At 54.4% G+C, this 19288-nt stretch overlaps 1 protein-coding gene across 3 annotated transcripts; it reads left to right on the plus strand.

The window, feature by feature from the left end:
- The first annotated feature begins 283 nt into the window (after positions 1-283).
- On the plus strand, positions 284-19033 carry TYRO3 (TYRO3 protein tyrosine kinase). 3 transcript variants are annotated; one of them, XM_012181240.3, is made up of 19 exons: positions 284-364; positions 3513-3696; positions 3942-4042; positions 4613-4783; positions 6245-6331; positions 7086-7201; positions 9573-9750; positions 10436-10581; positions 11110-11254; positions 11639-11768; positions 11851-11951; positions 12238-12333; positions 12663-12743; positions 13155-13247; positions 13662-13783; positions 14192-14301; positions 14476-14635; positions 14831-14967; positions 17562-19033. In XM_012181240.3, the coding sequence occupies exons 1-19, from the start codon at positions 358-360 to the stop codon at positions 17950-17952; spliced, it is 2556 nt and encodes an 851-aa protein (XP_012036630.2). In that variant the 5' UTR covers positions 284-357; the 3' UTR covers positions 17953-19033. The 3 variants fall into 3 exon arrangements, with proteins under 3 accessions (XP_012036630.2, XP_060274582.1, XP_027827498.1); XM_060418599.1 differs by lacking the exon at positions 284-364 and adding an exon at positions 1180-1255; XM_027971697.2 differs by lacking the exon at positions 284-364 and adding an exon at positions 1621-1785.
- Positions 19034-19288: the final 255 nt, after the last annotated feature.

Here is a 19288-nt window from a genome sequence, read left to right on the forward strand (position 1 = left end):
CCCTAGACTATTGTCTGCCCTGATCCGACTCAGCGCGAGCTCCGAAACTGTGGATTCTGGAAAGGATCTAGACTTTTCCTTTAGGAAAAAGTCCCAAAGCCGACCCACAGCGCCTCAGAAGACTGCCTGAGCTCTCAGTTAAAGGGACACTCAGGCCCCCGCCCTCCAACTCTGACAGCACTTTCCCTGTGCTGCCGCCTGGGGGCGCCCCCAGCTGGCTCTGAGGCTGCCGCCAGAACTGCTGTTGTTATCAGTATAATAAATAAACAAGCATTGATGGGGCCAAGAGAAGGAAGAGGCAGGCCTCTGCTGCTCAGAAGGAGAATCCCTTGAAAGATCCAGTGAGGCTTCAGGGAAATGGAAGGTGAGGAAGAGGGGAAAACGAGTGGCTTGTCCCTCCTCCCTACCCAGTACTTCTGGGACTTGCCCTCTGGAGTTCTGGTCCTGGGGACCCCTAAAGGCAAGGGCAAAAGGAAGGGGACATTTGGTAAAATGGATTTGGAACCAGCTCTTTATCAGCCAGACAGGATGTCTGTAGCCACAGCTACCCCTTAGATTACTGGTGGTGGGGCAGGCCAAGCTCTGAGGCAATTATTCATTTAACAAACATCTGTCTATTTATGGAGTGCCTACTATGTGCAAGGTAATCTACTAATAATAGCTAATGTTTTATTGGATATTGTGAGAACACAGCCAACTTTCACATCACATCCTGAGAGATGGGGGCTAGAGGCATAGGGAGCAACTAGGAAGAATGACAGTCCCTCAGAGATGTGGGCCATTGGGCTTTAACCTATGTAGTGGAACAGTGGCAACAGCAGATAAAACCAGAGGATTACCAAGATCTCAGAACTCAAGACCCAAGGCCCAAGGTCTTGGAGATACGAATACAGGGAATTTGGGTGAAAAACTCATGAATGAGGCACGAAGGTGTGCTAGTAGGTCCTGTGGGGGGAGCACTGAGTCACCACAATTTCAGGGCCTGATGGTTGGAAGTATCCAGGGGAAATTTTCTGTGCTGAAAGGAGGGTGCTAGGTTCTGTGATCAGAGTCTGGACAAAAGTTGGGGTATGGTAGAGGTTTCTAGGAAGGTTTTGAGGGAAGGATCTAGAGTACTGGGTTGGAAAAGATGCTGGGGTGTATTTAAGGAAAGGAGGGGCGTGGCTAGGGTGTCCATCTAGGGGACCCAGCCAGGTCCTTGGGTTCTGCACTGGGGTATTCTCTGGGACCGCGGGAGCCGGCCGAGGCTGCGGAGGTCTGTGGGTGGAGGTCTGCCGGAGGCCCGGCTGGCTGGCAGCTACTAGGCTGGTGCTCGGAGCGAGCCGCCCGGGGTTCCGCGGGGGGGCGGTACGAGCTCTGGCTGCGGGCGGGCGGGCGACCGGGGAGGAGGCGGCGGCTCCAAGAAGAACATGAATCAGCGGCGGCGGCGACGGCGGCGACGGCTGTGGAAGGAGCGCGGTGGCCCAGGAGCGGCCCCGGGGACCCCGCGTGGCTGACAGCCGCCGCGGCGACTCACAGCGGGCGCGGGTCTCGGAGCCCCAGCCCCAGCGCCGCCCCCCGGGCCGGCCCCCGTCCCTCCCTCGGCCCTCCTCCTCCTCCTCCCTCTCCTCCCTCCTCCCTGGTCGCTCGCGGGCCGGGCCCGGCATGGTGCGGCGTCGCCGCCGATGGCGCTGAGGCGGAGCATGGGGCGGTCGGGGCTCCCGCCGCTGCCGCGGCCGCCGCCGCCGCCGCTGCTGCTGCTGGCGGGTCTGGCGGTTCTGCTGCTCCCCGAGCCCGTGGCCGCAGGTAGGGGCTGCCCGGGGGGCGGCGGAGAGCGGGGGGCTGCGGAGGGGCGCGGCGGGGATCGGAGCCCGGGGACTGCGGCCGGGCAAGCCCAGGGCCTGGGCGGGCCGGAGATTCGAGCGGGGGGCTCCAAGCTGGAAGGCCGAGGCTCGGGGGCTGGGGAAGGGGGCTCAGCGGTGGGTTCGCTCCGGGATCTCGGGTCGGGGCCCCCACCCCCCAACTTTCTCATGCCCGGGCTCTTCTGGCGGGGTTGTAAGGAAAGGAGTGGGGCTGCGAGCTGAGCGGTCAGCGGGGGATGTTAGGGACTGGCTTTTCCCGCCTCGATGTTCCGAGTTGTTTGTTCACCCCTCCCAGTCCTGGAGACCCCTGTCTGCTCGCCCCACACGCGAAGGTCCACTCTGAAGCCACTGGGGCCGGGACTCAGCACCCACAGGACCCCTACATCATGTGGGTACAGGGGCTCTCACAGTGCCCAGTCACAGAAAACACCTGGGCATACTCGAGTCCCTGTGCCTGCTCTGAGCTTCCTAAAACCCAGGCATGTTGGAGATGATGGACTGGGGCAGAGTTGCTGGTGTTTGCTCAGCCTTGTGTTCCCACACAGCCACTGAAGCATTTGCCAGTGGCTAGAGTGCTTCTTGCAGCACCCGGGATCCCTAAGTTCACACTACACACCCCTGGGACTGCCTGTCCTGTATGGGGTGTAAAGCTACCCCTCTTTGCCCTGTGACTGGTCCTGAGAAGGTGAAGAGTAAGAAGTGACACCTGGCAGAGCAGCAGGTATCTTCTTTTCAGACAGCTGCCCCTGCCATATCAGCATCTCAAAGGAGGCAAAGGAAGGGAAATAGTGACAAGTATTTACCAGCGGAACAGTGTGTGTATCTAGGATCAGAGAGCTCAGAAATTTGCCTGGCATCACACAGCAAAGGGCAGGAAGAAGCTGGACTGGGTTTCAGTTCTATGGATAGTTCACCTGCCCCTCTCTGCCTCACTGCTTAAAAACACACAGGAGGAGTGTGTGTGTGTGTTTTCAGAGGTAGTGTTCTAGAGGGTAGCCCCCTGTTGGTGTGACAGTAGCTCAGGGGTCTTGGGCTCAGGGCCCCTCCCTTCCCTTCTTACCTCCTACCTTCCTAGCACCCGCCCCTGCACACGTTCAGGTATTAATAGAGCGGCCGGCTGCCAGGAAGGCTGCCATGTGTTTGATCTGACGTGGTTTTGCAGCCATATGTTCTCCACTTCGGGGGAGCACCCCCTCCTTCCCTTCCTCCTTACATTTGCCAGAGGCGGGGGTGCAGGAGGATGCCAACAGCAGTGCAGGGTCTGGGCTGTCACCTTGGGTGGAGAGCTGGCTGCCTGTTGCACTGACTGGGTACACCAGTGATTCCGAGGGCAGTACCTGCCCCACTGTTGCAGCCTGGCTTGCTTTCCTTTTGGTGGTTGGGCCCGACTTAACACTGCCCAGCAGGGAGGTATGGGGAACAGGTCACTTCCTTACAGCTGGGAGGAACTTGGCAGTGGTAGAAATGGTGCCTGGAGAGCTTGTCATGTTCCTTCCCGCAGCCCTGGTTAGGCCACCTTCCTTCCCACACCGTCCTGCCTGTGCTTCCTTGGCCACTGGCTAGGAATGAGCCTTCTGACACAGAAACTAGGTGCTAGGAGAGGATGGGGGATATTTCCAGACTCAGGGTGCCTGTCAAGCAGAATGACACATTCTCTTTCCCACCTCTCAGGCCTGAAGCTCATGGGGGCCCCAGTGAAGCTGACGGTGTCTCAGGGACAGCCGGTGAAGCTCAACTGCAGTGTGGAGGGGATGGAAGAGCCTGAGATACAGTGGGTGAAGGATGGGGCTGTGGTCCACAGCATGGATCAGGTGTACATCCCCGTCAGTGAGCAGCACTGGATTGGCTTCCTCAGGTGCAGGACTGGGGGAGGGTGTGGGATGCCAGTCTGGGGGCATGTTGTGTTCTTGCCATGGGATTTGGGAGCTGAGGGCAATGCTGATGTCCATAGGTCTGTGGTTTTTTTTGTTTTTTTGTTTTTTTTTTTAAATTCGGCCACCTGTGGATACTTCCAGAAGTGGGGGTAGGCTGAACCCATTGAGTCTGCCCAGCAGAGCTGCCCCCCTTGACTCTGGGAGGCCCTGTGTCCTGTTTCCACAGCCTGAAGTCAGTGGACCGCTCTGATGCAGGGAGGTACTGGTGCCAGGTGGAGGATGGCGACGAAACTGAGACCTCCCAGCCAGTGTGGCTCACGGTAGAAGGTGAGGAGGCAGAGCCACAGAGGCGTGTTGACCTGAGCAGGCGCTGTCTGCTAGGGACCACACCTATGCCCAAGGAAGCTCAGTGGAATCTGGGCGGCCCCACTGCCTTCTGGGACCTGGTTGTACCAGACTCCAGGCCCAGACCCTACATGCAAGGCCTGGGGATTTGAGAGCCAAGGGGACGGCTAGCACCCAGAATCTATGGGGTGCAGTTGAGTTCCAGTTGTCTGACAAACAAGCCTTGAACACCCATCTGGGGCTAGACCTTTTTCTGCCAAGTGGCCAGGCCAGGAGGGGGAGGACTGGGGGAGGGGAGGAAGACTCCACAGCTGCAGGAGCTCAGAGCTGTTGAGCCCAGGAAAACAAAGTGACTAAGAAAGTAACAAAGGCCCCTGAGTGGGATCTAGGGCTTGCCAGCAGAACTCTGCTAAAGCTCCTGCCCACTCCTCCTCCTTGTTGCCCCTCCCTCAGCTCCCCACCGTCTGCCTCTTCCCTGGCTTTGAGAAGGGCTGTTAGAGAAGGGAGAATCCCTCTCTCAAGGCTCACTCCCCACCTGCCTTTTACCCCTAGGTGTGCCATTTTTCACTGTGGAGCCAAAAGACCTGGCAGTGCCGCCCAATGCCCCTTTCCAACTGTTTTGCGAGGCTGTGGGGCCCCCAGAACCTGTCACCATCATCTGGTGGAGAGGAGGCACGCAGGTTGGGGAACCTGCTCCCTCTCCTTCCGTTTTAAATGTCACAGGTGAGCAGCCTCCCAAGGGGCTCTGAGCAGGGGTGGTGAGGCTGGCAGAGTTCTAACCTGCTTCAGTCACTAAGCTTGCTGTTGTGAGTGTCCAGAGTGCCTGAGAACATGACCTGCACCATTACTAAGCTCATTAGTCAGGTGCGCTAGACTGGCCTGGTGGGCTGATTTGTGGTGAGCCTGCTGTGTGTGCTTAAGGAGATGCTGGAGCCTCTTGCCTTCGTTCACAGTAGGCTAGTTCACAGCAGACTAGGCCGTGCACAGCTGGCCCTGGGAGGTGAATGTGTAGGACCAAGGGCACCCATCCCCCCACCCCTCCCAAGGGAAGGAGCCAGGAGCCAGCCCACGCAGAACTAGGAGGAGTGTCTGGCAGACTTGTCTAGAAGACAAGAATCTCAGGCTGCTGTGTTGGGGATAGTGGGGAGGGGTGGGGTGAGCAGGGAGGAAAAGGGGGAAGGGGGAGCCAGCACACAGATACACGAGCCTACTCTTCTAATGGCCCTTTCCAGAAAATCTCCAGACCTTTCCCAAACAACTGTGTCTTCCATGCCTCTACACAGTTAAACCAAAGCTGCCATGCCTGCACACCCACATGGACCCCAAGATCCCCAGGCACACACCTCAGGAAGGGCTCGCTTATGTGTGAAACAAAGTTATTGTTTCTGGTGGAGGCTTGAACTGGCCGAAAAAGATGGGCATCTGAGCTTGGTCTCCTGTACTGCAAGTTGGGAGGGATGGACACTGATCTGCCAAGTCCCTTAGGAATTTGAAAAAAGATGAACTGCAGGATCGGTTGGAAGTGGGGCAGGTCCCGTTCGGGAGGCACTGTGTTGGAGCAGATGAGAAGGGAGGTCGGGTTCAGTTCTCTCTAGCAGTGCGTGGTGGGGACCCTCAGGCAGCCAGCTAGATAATAAGCACTCACTGAACTCCTGCTCCACACACCACACTGCGCTAGGCACCACAGGGGATCTAGGACAAAAGAAAGAGAAGCCATTGGTCCCGCCCCCTGGGAATTAGTATAACTGGGGAGATAAGACTTCAGGAGCAGAGAACTACTGAAAAGGCAGAGAATTTGCAAATAGAACAATGTTTTGGAACAGAGCAAATACAGAAGGGCTCTCTGGAATGTGCAAAGGAATGACCAGAAAAGGGAGGCAACATTGTGCTGTCTGCCAGAGATGGGACTGAGGTGGGGGGGTGTCACATGTCACATTTCTCAAATGTTTTACTGTGCACTTTACATATGTTACATCAGTTGGTTCTCACAACTCTGCCATTCAGAAGATGAGAAAACAGAGCCCCAGCCTTGAGATTTATATCGGTCCCTATGGTCTAACCCTTTCTTTTGGCTGGAGGGTATTAAGCTAATCAGACCCAGAGCCTGGCTATCCCCCTTCCCTAATCCCAGACTGAGTGGGAGTTGATGCTCAGGGTATGCTAATTAAGGTTTTCTGGCCCCAGGGGTGACCCAGAGCACTGTGTTCTCCTGTGAAGCTCACAACCCAAAAGGCCTGGCCTCTTCTCGCACCGCCACTGTTCATCTTCAAGGTAGGAGGACCCCAGGAAGTGAGGGGCGGTGAGGCAGAGGCCCTCTCTGCCTGCTGTGGGTGAAGTTAGAATTGTTTGGTGTTCCAACTCGCCTCAGTCCTGCTGGGATCTGGTGGATGAGGAGTTAACTGGCATAGCTCCATTCCTAGTGGGAGCACCTGAGACCCTGCCACGGCTGCGATGAGAATAGAAACCTGACGTCACAGCAGATTTCCCATCTCAGAGCAGAGTCCTTGGGAGGGAAGTAGGGAGGGAGCTGGCAGGAGACGGTCAAGGCTCATGCCCAGTCTTGCTTCTCCAGCCCCTGTAGAGGGAATGGGGGTGGGGGAAACAGCCTAGCAGGATGGTAGAGACCCAGAGGGCTGCTGTGCACAGTGGGAGGGGTACAGAGGGAGAGAGAGCTGATGTATGCTCAGGAGTGGGCTGTGGCTGCAGGGCCAGTTGCCTCTCACTGGTATCTCCCAAGGCCGAGATACTGTGTTCCCCACCCATCCACTGTCTTATCCTATTCCTTGATTAGACAGGGCTCTTGATTCAGGGAGAGGTGACCTATCTCCACAGCCTAGGCCCCCTCCCAGGTATGAGCAGCTATCTGCTGCTGGTTGCTTGGCTTCTGTATTACTGTGGTCCTGGGAGTGCTTTGTGGCCATCATTTTGGTGGGGAGAACCCTAGGGAGGGCCTCATGGCTCGACTCCCATACTCTCTCCCTTTCCCTGTCCTTCCTGGGCACTGACTCTAAGTCCCCATCTGCAGCACTCCCCGCAGCCCCCTTCAACATCACAGTGACGAAGCTCTCCAGCAGCAACGTTAGCGTGGCCTGGATGCCGGGGGCCGACGGCCGAGCCCTGATCCAATCCTGTACAGTCCAGGTAGGCTGCGAGGGTGGGACAAGCTCTCCTGGCCATCCTCCTCCTGGCTGTCTTGGTGGCACTTTGTTGACAGTGGTATCACATTTACCTAGTCTTGCCCTCAGGGCTTGGACTCCACTATTCAGGTGTTATTCCCTTACCAGGAACAGCCCTGGCCGTTGCCCCTTATCATAGGGTGCTCTGGCAAACAAGTGATGGCAGATCAGTTCAACCTGTGCATTCTTCAGGCTAGAAAACGGATCGGTAGATCAGACTGGGGATACCCTGGAAGAGTTTTACTTATGTGGGCAAAACCCCAGAGCTTTGATTTATTTGATGCCTGTACTCTCGAGCTCCACACCCTGACTCAGGCCTCAGACACAGGGGCCCAGAAGGGGTCCTGGACATTAGAGAGCGGGAGGGCCAAGTAAGGTGATCGAAAAATGAGGCAATGCCAGCTCATTTGTTTTTGTCTGTTCACTCCAAAGCTATTTAAGGGGAACCTTTGAAACAGTTCTAGGCAGTTCTCCTGGGCAGCAAAGGGCCCTGCTCTGGGTGCCCACCTTTAGAGGACCCCACTCTGGCCCTCCTTTGGTTGCACCTCTTGCCGCTGGGCAGGGAATACATAGGGCCAAGGGAATATACCCATCCAGCTCACCAGGACACCCCCTCCTCTTAAATCTGTCTATTTCTGGGGCTGATATGGGCCTCTTCCCTGCTCCATCCTCCCAAGGATGGATCACACCGAGGTACATGCACCACTAAGCCCCAAGGACAGCCATCTGAGGGGGAATGGGTATGGAGTCCACTGTCTACACCCATGCACATGGTGTCCCTCATGGTGCAGACCCTTGCCTGGAGGCTGGCTCTTCTTGTGCTGTCTCATTCAGGCTTGGAACTCCAAGGATTCAGAGAATTGTAGAAAACTGCAAACCTGATCTTCCAGGTTGTTTTGTAGCTTTGTTTGTCAGTATATTAAGATAGAAACTATTTTACTTAATAGCCTGTTAGCTGATTTTTAACATTTAAAATCATATAAAATCATAATGTTTAGTCATGTAGTACACTGGATCTCCCCATCTGTACTCTTGCCCTGGGTCCCCAAAGTATAAGGTGCAGGCCAGGTTCATGGTGCCCCTAAGATCCTAGGCACTTTGCCCTTGAGAAGCTCTAAGACTCTGGGCTGGCATTTATTTTTATTTATTTATTTTTTGTAAGTCTTTATTGAATTTGTTACAGTATTGCTTCTGCTTTATGTTTTGTTTTTTGGCTGCAAGGCATGTGGGATCTTGGCTCCCTGACCAGGGATTGAACCTGCACCCCCTGCATTGGAAGGCAAAGTCTTAACCACTGACTGCCAGGGAAGTCCCTGGGCTGGCATTTAAACAGTTACTGGGTTGGCCAAAAAGTTTGGGTTCTTCTGTAACAACTTATGGAAATGTAAACGAACTTTTTTGCCAAATGAATACAAAGAGTGGTATCTACTCTAACATAATTATGCGTCAAGCACAAAGGGGCATCAGTTTTACTGAGTATTTGAGAAAGTGTTTCACAGAGAAAGTGATATTTGCACTGACTCTTGAAGGATGAGTTGGACTTCATTAGGAAGAGCAGGTCATTTCCAGCAAAGGGAACAGAATTTGCAAAGACGCAGAGGTGTGGAATGTGCAGTGGGGGAGGGTGGGAAGGGATGGGTTGCAAATGTCTGCTGATAGTTTTTTTTTTTAATTGACGTATAGTTGATTTTCAGTGTGGTGTTAATTTCTGCAGTACAGCAAAGTGATTCAGTTATAGATAGATATGTTCTTTTTTTTCCGTTACGATTTATCACAGGACATTGAATATAGTTCCTTGTGCTATACAGTAGGCCCTTGTTGTTTACCCATCCTATGTATACTAATTTGCATCTGCTAATCCCCAACTCCCAATCCTTCCCTCTCCCCTACTCCCCGCCTTGGCAACCACAAGTCGGTTCTTTATGTCTGTGAGTCTGCTTCTGCTTCATATATATATTCATTTTTGTTGTATTTTAGATTCCACGTGTAAGTGATATCATATGGTGCTTGTCTTTCTCTTTCTGACTTGTTTTGCTTAGCATGATAATCTCTAGGTCCATCCATGTTGCTGCAGATGGCATTATTTCATTTTTATGGCTAATATTCCATTGGGTATATATGTATGTATGTATACATACACATACCACATCTTCTTTATCCATCCATCTGTTGCTGGACATTAGGTTGTTTCCATGTCTCGGTTACTCCACTGATAGACTTGAAGAGGCATAGATGAAAGCCCCCGATCATATCCATACCCATCCTACCTTCCATCTCATCTCACATGCCTAAGAAACCTCCCTCCCTTACATCACTGATTTTCTGCTATTCTGTAGGTGATTCAGGCCCCAGGAGACTGGGAGGTTCTGGCTGTCATGGTCCCCGTGCCACCTTTTACCTGCCTGCTTCGGGACCTGACACCCGCCACCAACTACAGCCTCAGGGTTCGCTGTGCCAATGCCTTGGGGCCCTCTCCATATGCTGACTGGGTGCCCTTTCGGACAAAGGGTCTAGGTAAAGGACTTACAGAGCAGAGTACCTGGGCAGGGATGAGGAGGGGCGGGGCCGTGTCAGCTCCAGTTCTGATGGAGTTGATTGAAAGAGGGTTACCTAACAGGGGGGATCATACATCAGTCAGCCAGCACTTCACTGAGTGCCTGCTGCTTACTTGTGAACTGGATAAATCCAGCCCCCATCCAGCAGCTCTAGTTCTAGCGGGTGGAGCAGACAAGCAGAAAAGATTGGATAGTACGGTGCTAAAGAGTACCGTAGGGGGCTCCAGGAATACCTGGATAGAGATCTGAGGTCTGAATGATAAGGAAGGACCCATATTTTGGGGGAAATCCATGTAGAAAGAGGGCGCAGTGACCCTATAGCACAGACATGCATGGAGTTGCTAGCAATTGCAAGGAGGCTGCAGGGCTATGAGGAGAGGGGAGTGAAGGATGCCACTGAGGAGCCACCAAGGTGATGAAGAGCAATACCCTGCCTCGCTGGGATGGTCCAGGCCTTGCCATTGCTCACCCTTACTCCCCAGGACAGCAGGTGATAGCAGTGAGCAATGGCAGACACACTGTTCCCCGACCTGTTGCTCTCGGAGCAGTTTAGTTCTATGGAGCCGGTTCCAAAGGCCCACGTGGGCTAGTGACGGTGCGCAGGCAGGGCAGGGCTCTTAGCAAGCTTTTCTCTTTGGGAACAGCCCCAGCCAGCGCTCCCCAGAACCTCCATGCCATATACACAGACTCTGGCCTCATCCTGGAGTGGGAAGAAGTGATCCCCGAGGGCCCTTCAGAAGGCCCCCTGGGACCCTATAAAATGTCCTGGGCTCAAGACAACGGTACCCAGGTAAGGGAAACTTCCAAGTGCACTACAGTCAGCCATCAGGGCTCTGAGGCCCTTCAAGATTCAGGTTAGCGGTCCTTGGTGAGCGCGGGGGGCCGTGGTGGGCCTTCTACCACCCCTGGGAGTCTACGCTGTCCTGCCCTCCTCTGCAGGCTGCATTGTTCATTGGAGTCCATCTCCTGTGAAGACTGCTTCCAGTGTCCACTTTGAAAGTCAAGCAGGAAGTACATTCCTGCACAAACCAGGGGAGGACACAGATAAGGCCTTCTTATCCTCTTCCACCCCTCAGTTCCCTCCCATCCCCCACCCCTGCTTTCTCAGACTGAGCCTTGTTTGTGTTCAGGAGAGGCCTCTGCAGCCTGCAGCAGGAATGTGATGACTCCCAGCAGGTTGTGTCCCTGCATCCCCTGAACCCACAGTGTTCCTAGCCGCCCATGTTCCTAGTGAGATCTTTTTCTGCCTTCAGGCCCCACCCAGCTGGAGCCTTTTTCCTCAGGCTCAGTGTGGGATGGGGACTTTTCCTGGCTGCAGGGTGAGCTGACAGTGGAGGGGACCAGGGCCAACCTGACGGGCTGGGATCCCCAGAAGGACCTGACTGTGCGTGTGTGTGTTACCAACGCAGTTGGCTGTGGGCCCTGGAGTCAGCCACTGGTGGTCTCTTCTCATGATCACGCAGGTAAGGCCTATAAGGGGAAGGGGCCATGGGATTGAGGCTTTCCAGGGCAACCTGGACTGATGGGAGGAGATTGGCAGCACCTCCCCTCCTAAGAGGCCCGAAGACTCAGAGTCATGCACTTGAGGCCAGGGTTGTATCTCATTCTCCACCCCCATGCCATGCAAACTAGCATAGAAATGCCTGGTCACACTGTAGGTCCCAACAGCCAGGGCCTGTGGCTGACAGAGTAGGAACTCTTGGGTCTTCCTTTGGAGCCTCTTTCCACTCTGCTCCCTTACTGACTGAGAGGAGCCATTGGCTCAGGCTCATTGACCCTCATTTACAAATTCTAAAGGGTCTCTGTGGTGTCAGCCCAGCTCGTGCTACTGCCCCTGTCTCCCACAGGCCAGCAGGGTGCTCCCCACAGCCGCACATCCTGGGTGCCTGTGGTCCTGGGCGTGCTGACAGCCCTGGTGACGGCTGCTGCCCTGGCCCTCATCCTGCTTCGAAAGAGGAGGAAGGAGACACGGTTTGGGTAAGGGCTGAGGACATGGAGAGAGAGGCCGGCACTGACTGAAGACCTTGGAGCTGACTCCAAGTCCTGGGTCTCCTTTTAGGCAAGCCTTTGACAGCGTCATGGCCCGGGGGGAGCCAGCTGTTCACTTCCGGGCAGCACGGTCCTTCAATCGGGAAAGGCCTGAGCGCATCGAGGCCACATGTAAGTGAGTGGGGGGGAGTCCTACGAGGAAGGAATGGGCTGCCTTGAACCTGCACCTGCCTTTCTCTTACTGATTTGACCAATAGGTCTGAACCTTGCTGAGTCCTAGGCACACCATGGAAAAGACACGTAGACCTATCCTCGCAGAGGTCACCGGCCCAGCTGTGGGGGAGCTAAATAAAGCTTACCTCTGCTTTGAGGGTGGCGTCTGGGGTGGAGGAGGCAGGCTGAGTTTTGGATCAGGACCAGAGAGGTCGCTCCCTTTCTTATGACCGCCTCCCCGCAGTGGACAGCTTGGGGATCAGCGACGAGCTGAAGGACAAGCTGGAAGACGTGCTGATCCCGGAGCAGCAGTTCACCCTGGGCCGGATGTTGGGCAAAGGTATGTGGGGCTGAGCAGGGACTGGCCTGAGCTGCCAGGGCTGGGTGTGTCTGCTTGCTTCCATGTCACTCTGGGCTGTGGATATAGGTCAGCTCCTATAAACAGGATGTGCTCATAAACTCCTGGCTGCTGGACATTTAGGGGAATGGAGGCTGGGGCGAGAAAGGCTGAGGTGTCATCACTCCTAGCTTACTTTGTTTTGCTATGAATGAGGGAGCCTCCTTCAGTGGCCCCAGAAAGTGATACTGTGTCCCTATGAAGGGTCACTGGGGAGGTGGGTGGGGGGCAGGAGGCCAAGGGGACTCACCATTGTTTGGATCGGTTCCTAGGAGAGTTTGGTTCAGTGCGGGAGGCCCAACTGAAGCAGGAGGATGGCTCCTTTGTGAAAGTGGCTGTAAAGATGCTGAAAGGTGAGTGGAGAATATTACTATAGTGGAACTGAGGGTTTCACTTGGGAAGGTGAAAGGGGGCTGATTCTGAAGCAGGCTCTGCTGGGCCCCTTAGACTTTCCAAGATGTGTTAGTCAGTGCTAACTGGGATGCTTTCTCTGCCACGTGAATAATTCCCAGGCATAAACCCACTTTCCTTGGTGCCCCAGCCTCTGTCCTCTGCCTTAGCAGTGACTATCCTCTGGTTTCACTTGGGGTGACTAAAGCTGTGGTTGGTTGAGTGGTTTGGCTGTCCAAACCAAAGAGAAGGCATGAGCGAGTGGAGATGTTGGACAGACCAGCCTGTGGGGTTTCCTCCTGCTCATGACCAGACTGTTTCCCCACGCCCACGGTGGTCACGTCTCCCTCCTTCCCTCCCTCCTTTTCTCCCAGCTGACATCATTGCCTCAAGTGACATTGAAGAGTTCCTCAGGGAAGCGGCTTGCATGAAGGAGTTTGACCACCCACACGTGGCCAAGCTTGTTGGTGAGTCCCTTCTTGAGGGAAGTAAATGTAAAATGAGGCTAAAACTGTGCTCCTCCAAGGTGCTAGGGCAGCCTGTGGAGAGAAGCTCAGACTTGCCTGGTGAGTAAGCAGACACCAAAATAGCAAGGAGGGGCGTGGCTGAAATCTGATCAGGCTCCAGGTAAGGAGCTCAGTTTGTAGACCCTGTACATGAAGACTGCTTGTGTAAACAGGAGGAGGAGACAGAGAAGATGCTCCAGAGATTCTGGGGCAGCCAGAATGACTCCTGGGGAGTCACTGGGCCCAGTGTGGAACTTATGGGGAAAGAGGTAGCAGAGCCAGGGCTAGAGGTAGGACTGGCAGGCGGGGACCCAGGCTGATGCTTGGACTGTCCCTTGACCTTTATGTGCCCCGCTGACTCTCCCTTGTCCCCAGGGGTAAGCCTCCGGAGCAGGGCCAAAGGCCGTCTCCCCATCCCCATGGTCATCCTGCCTTTCATGAAGCATGGGGACCTGCACGCCTTCCTGCTCACCTCCCGGATTGGCGAGAACCCCTTTGTGAGTGCCTGGGGTGGGAGTGGCCAGGGGTTGGAAAAGCACAGAAACCCTGGGAGAGAGGTTGGCTTGGTGGGCAGGGCCGTTTGAGTAGGTTGGGAGAAGGCAGGCTCTAAGTCTGACCTTTATTGCTAACAGGCTTTCTTCTCCCTCACAAATCCCCACTGGGAATTGAGGCTTACCCAGGCCCCTTCCTGGGAGAGGAGCCCCGTGGGGGGCCCAGATTGGGACAGTCTTGACTTTTGGGTGCCCTCCCTCAAGTTTGCCAAAGCTTCCTTGCACTGGGAAGCCCCTCCACTCTCTTCCTTTCAGCAATTCTGAGGACAGTTGTTAGGTTTCCTGGTCAGGGAATCCCTTTCCTCCTGCCCTGGCTAGGTCTGTCCTGAGTTTGCTGTCCTGTCTGCCCACCAGAACCTGCCGCTGCAGACCCTGGTCCGGTTCATGGTGGACATTGCCTGTGGCATGGAGTATCTGAGCTCCCGGAACTTTATCCACCGAGACCTGGCTGCTCGGAACTGCATGTATGTGAATTCTGGAGGGTTCAGGTGGGAGGCAGGAAGCAGTACCAGGAAGAACTAGGCCCCGCCTGGAACAGTATCTGCTCTGTGAGGAGATGGCTTGGGGACAAAGACACCGTGGATTTAGTAAGGCTGCGGCCTGGTGGAAGGCTGACCCCACCCTCCAACCCCTCCCAGGCTGGCAGAAGACATGACGGTGTGCGTGGCTGACTTCGGACTCTCCCGGAAGATCTACAGTGGGGATTACTATCGTCAGGGCTGTGCCTCCAAACTGCCCGTCAAGTGGCTGGCCCTGGAGAGCCTGGCTGACAACCTGTACACTGTGCACAGTGACGTGGTGAGCAGGTGGCGGGGCAGTACTGTGGTTAGTGTGTGGGTGGACCTGGAGCCTCTCCCAGGCCTGGCCCACTCAGCCCTCTGCACTCTGGCTGTCCCAGCCTGAGGCCCCTGAGCCCCAAGATGTGCTTGCTTCGAGACTGCCTGGCCTAGGAGGCCTAGTGACACCTTCCCCCCAACCTCGATTCTGTCCCAGTGGGCCTTCGGGGTGACCATGTGGGAGATCATGACGCGTGGGCAGACGCCATACGCTGGCATCGAGAACGCTGAGATTTACAACTACCTCATCGGCGGGAACCGCCTGAAACAGCCTCCGGAGTGTATGGAGGACGTGTGAGTGCCCGAGGGAGGGGATCCTGGGAGGGAACAGGGGTTTGGGGTTTCAGCGGATGGCTACCACCACACCTGCTGTCCTGGCGGGGGCTGCGACCCTCAGCTGAACTTTTGTGGAAATACCCTTGTCATTAGAGGCGAGTCTGACTTCTACCCCAAACTTTCTTTTTCATCTACGACTCCTGTTTTCTTTCTTTCCTCCTTTATCATCCTATAGTTCTTCCTCCAGTCTTTACCGATTGCTCATTTTCTCCAGATTCTGGGGAGAACCAGGTATCCACCCCCCAGAGGCAGAAGGTCCAGGGTTGGTTGAGCAACAGTGGGCTGCAGGTTCCCATTAGCATTCTCCACCCAGACTCCTTCTCCAAAGCTGAGCTCCCTCCCCCTCTGGGAGTGCTCCCTGGGGGCTGGGAAAAACTGCTGCTCCATCGCATTCCTTGCTTGACAGGGAGGGGGCGCTGGGGGCGGGAGGTTGGGTTCCTTTCTTATCTGGGCCTCTGCTCTGGGGGAGTGGAGAGACCTAAGATAACAGACTGCAATCCTGGGGAGAAGGGCACTGTCTTCCCTGCTTTCTGGAAGCCTGGAGCCCTTGGGAGTGGGGCGGGATGGTGATACACTTGCTACTCGGGGGAGAGTCATGAACCCTGTGTGACTAGAACACAGTATCACTAACATCAACTGGCTACTTCACAGGCATTCTTTCAGGTAATCCTCCTCTAACCCTATGAGGAAAAGACTATTATTATCCCCATTTTGTAGATGAGGAATTAGGATTAAAGAGGTTAGATAACACAACCCATGTCACACAGCTATTAAGTGAATAAGTTCAGACTTGAACCTAGATCTATGTGATTTTCGAAGGTACCTATTAAACATGACCCCCACTATGACTTGTCTATTCTAGTATTATTCTCTCATGCCATGCAAGCCAGAGATTCCCTGGGCCCCCAGAGGACCTTTGCACTAGTACTAGGGAATGGGAGGCTACAAATCTATTTCCTGCTCTGGGGTTGGACCTTCAGAGGTCCAAGAATGGAGACAGGCAGAGGAAGACTCAGCCTGAGTGGTGGGGTCCTCTTTCCTCTAGGGTAGGAGCTTTGAAGGACCCTGAGGCTGGACTGTGGGAGAGAGGGAAATCTGAGTGCACAAACCAGGGCTTCCCCTCAACAGAGCTCAGGGGAGTCAGAAAACGCTGGTCTCCCAGTGGCTGCAGCCTGCCTGGGCCTCTGAAGCCACAGAGGCTATACTGGGCAGTGGGGACCAGGCTCTGGCTTAGTGTCATTCAGGACTGAAGTTAGTGTTCTTAGTAGGGGGTGGGCAGGCGCTGGCCTCCCACCAGGCAGCCCGTGGACAGGCGCCAGTTGGCTCCTGGCACGGCCTTGACAGTATATCCCAGCCCAGCCACATAGCCGTGGCCTGGACCATTCCCATGACCTATTCAGCGTCTGGCATGGCTTTGCCCCATCATTGGAGGCCCCTGTCAGGAGGCCTGGTATGTGGGAGTGTTTGGGTCTTTTATTGTGGGCACAGGCAAGAAAGTCAGGCATTTGCTCTGACTAGATCTGGTCTCAGCCCCTTCCTGTTAGATTTTTTTTTTTTTTCCTTCAGCATGAGGCATTCCCTGGGAATAGGAATAAGACCTCAGGGAATCTATAAAGCTCCTAAAGTTGTACATAAAAAATGTTGCTGCCAGGGAATGAGCCGGAAGCTTTTCTGATTCTCAAGGTGTCCATGAATAATGAGGATTTAGGACCCCCTGAATGGATGAGGATTTAGGACAAAGGGTGAATGCTCAAATCTCACTCCCCCCCAGATAACCCTGACTCCTGGCTGTGTCTCACAGGACAAAAACACTCCTACTACCCACTCCCAAAACAGCAGAAGAGGGTCTCTAGACCCTACCCACCTGGTTTCATCACTTTCTACCTGTGTGACCTTAGTCAACGTTCTTAACCTCTCTGTGCCTTTTTTTGAACATTGGTAGAGTAGGAATCACTTAGTTCATAATATTGTGAGAATTAGTAATAAATATAAAATACTTAGAATAATGCCAGATACACAGTAAACCCATAGTGCCAGTAAATAGTGCCAGATACACGGTGTTCGATTTATATATATTTGACCTTGCCATGTGGCTTGCAGGATCTCAGTTCCTTGATCAGGGATTGAATCTGGGCCACAGCAGCGAAAGCCAGAATCCTAACCACTAGGCCACCAGGGAACTTCCATAATCACATCTTTTTTTTTTTTTTTTAATTTATTTGGCTCCACTGGGTCTTAGTTGAGGCACTCAGGATCTTAGATCTATGTTGCAGCATGCAGGATCCTTAGGTGTGACATGTAGTATCTTTTAATTACAGCGCGCAAACTCTTAGTTGCAGCATGTGGGATCTAGTTCCCTGACCAGGGATCGAACCCAGGCCCCTGGCATTGGGAATGCTGAGTCTTAACCACTGGACCACCAGGGAAGTCCCATCACATCTTTTTAAATTGTGGTTTCATATAATAAAGGGGCCTCTGCTTTTGAAAGGAGGACCCTTCTTCCCCTTTCTCTGGCTCCTTACTCCCTCCCCTCACCCTTCTCTTTGTCCCAGGTATGAGCTCATGTACCAATGCTGGAGCGCCGACCCCAAGCAGCGCCCAAGCTTCACGTGTCTGCGAATGGAGTTGGAGACGGTCCTGGGCCGCCTGTCTGTACTGTCCGCCAGCCAGGACCCCTTGTACATCAACCTTGAGGGGGCCCAGGAGCCTACTGAGGGAGGTGACCTGGAGCTGCTTGGCGGGGACCAGGCCAGCAGCGGGGCGGGGGATGACAGTGGCCTGGGGGCCGTGGGGGGCACCCCCAGTGACTATCGGTACATCCTCAGCCCCGGGGAGCTGGCTGAGCGGCCTGGGCAGGGGCAGCAGCAGCCAGAGAGCCCCGTCAGTGAGTCTCAGAGGCTGCTGCTACTGCAGCAAGGGCTACTGCCCCACAGTAGCTGTTAGCCCACAGGCCGAGGGCATCCGGGGCCACGTGGCTGGCTCTGCCGGCCGCTGTGCTGGCTGACTAAGCCCCGTCTGACCCCAGCCCAGGCGGCAAGGCATGGAGGCTCCTGTGGTAGCCCTCCTGAGCTGTGCTGGAAGCCTGGACTGACCACATCACCCAATCCCAGTTCTTCCTGCAAAACTCTGTGGCCGGCCTGGCATCAGTTCAGGCCTCTGCTGGGTGGAGGTGGGCCAGGCCTGGTTGTCTAAACGCAGGCAGCTGGCAGAGGGGGTGGTTATGTTTCCATGGTTACCATGGGTGTGGAGAGAAGCTGGGGCCCCTACTCTCCCAGCTGAGCGGCCCTGTGGCTTCAGTGCATGCATTGAGGCATCTCTGGCCTGGGGGCCCATCTGTGTCTGTGCTTGTGGTTTAAATGCCCAGGTTTGCCCCACCTCACAAAGAGATGCCCTTGTATTATTCCCCTTTAGGTGAGAATTGGTAAGGGATTGGTACAGTCGGGTCCCAAGCCCTGTAGCGTGAGGTAGTGGGACACTCAGGTCTGAATTGTTATCACCTTCCCGGTTACCCATCCTGTCTAGGTCAGGAGTAAAGAGCAGCTGAGCAGATCATGGTCAGGAATGTTGAATGACACGGGCCATCCTTTGCCCAGCTTTTAAAGGGAGTGCACTGAGGAGCTGGGCAAGAGGAAGGGGTGCTGTGCGGCTTGCCCAGGAATGAATGAGGCCAGAGAGGAGTTCAGGAGCCCCTCTTCATGCCCTCCTGTCTGAGCATGCTACCATATCCCAAAATATCCCAAGACTAACAAAGGCAGCTGTGTTTCAGCCCAGTCCTTCCATGCAGCATCCCTTAGTTCCAACTTTGCCTCTAACTGGAGATCCTCTTCTGTTCCATGTCTCCAGAGATGGAGAGAAAATAGGCCTGGTGACTGGTGTGGCTGAAGGGGAGTAACTGGAGCCTGGACCCCAGCCCTGACTAGGGGAGCCTCTGGGAGTGCATGGGGCAGGCCCTTGCTGTTAGGGACTTTTCCAAGCCGTTAGATGCTGTTTAAAAACAGAAATAAATTGAAGACTAAAGACTCAAGGCTTTGTCTCTTAAATGTTTACATTTCTTTCCAGATCACAAAAATGAAGCATCTCTGCAGAGAGAAAAGTCTGAAAGACATATGCCAAAATGTTAACAGCTGTTTTCTTTGCATGATGTCATTAAGGGGACTTTTCTTTTCCCTTTATATTTCCCAAGTTTTCTGCATTGAGCACAAAATGCTTTTGTAATTACAGACGGTCCCAAAGAATCTTATAGTAAAGATAATACATAGTCAGAGATAATTAGGAAAAT

The sequence above is a fragment of the Ovis aries genome, chromosome 7 (genome assembly GCF_016772045.2).
Source record: "Ovis aries strain OAR_USU_Benz2616 breed Rambouillet chromosome 7, ARS-UI_Ramb_v3.0, whole genome shotgun sequence".
Lineage (NCBI taxonomy): Eukaryota > Metazoa > Chordata > Mammalia > Artiodactyla > Bovidae > Ovis > Ovis aries.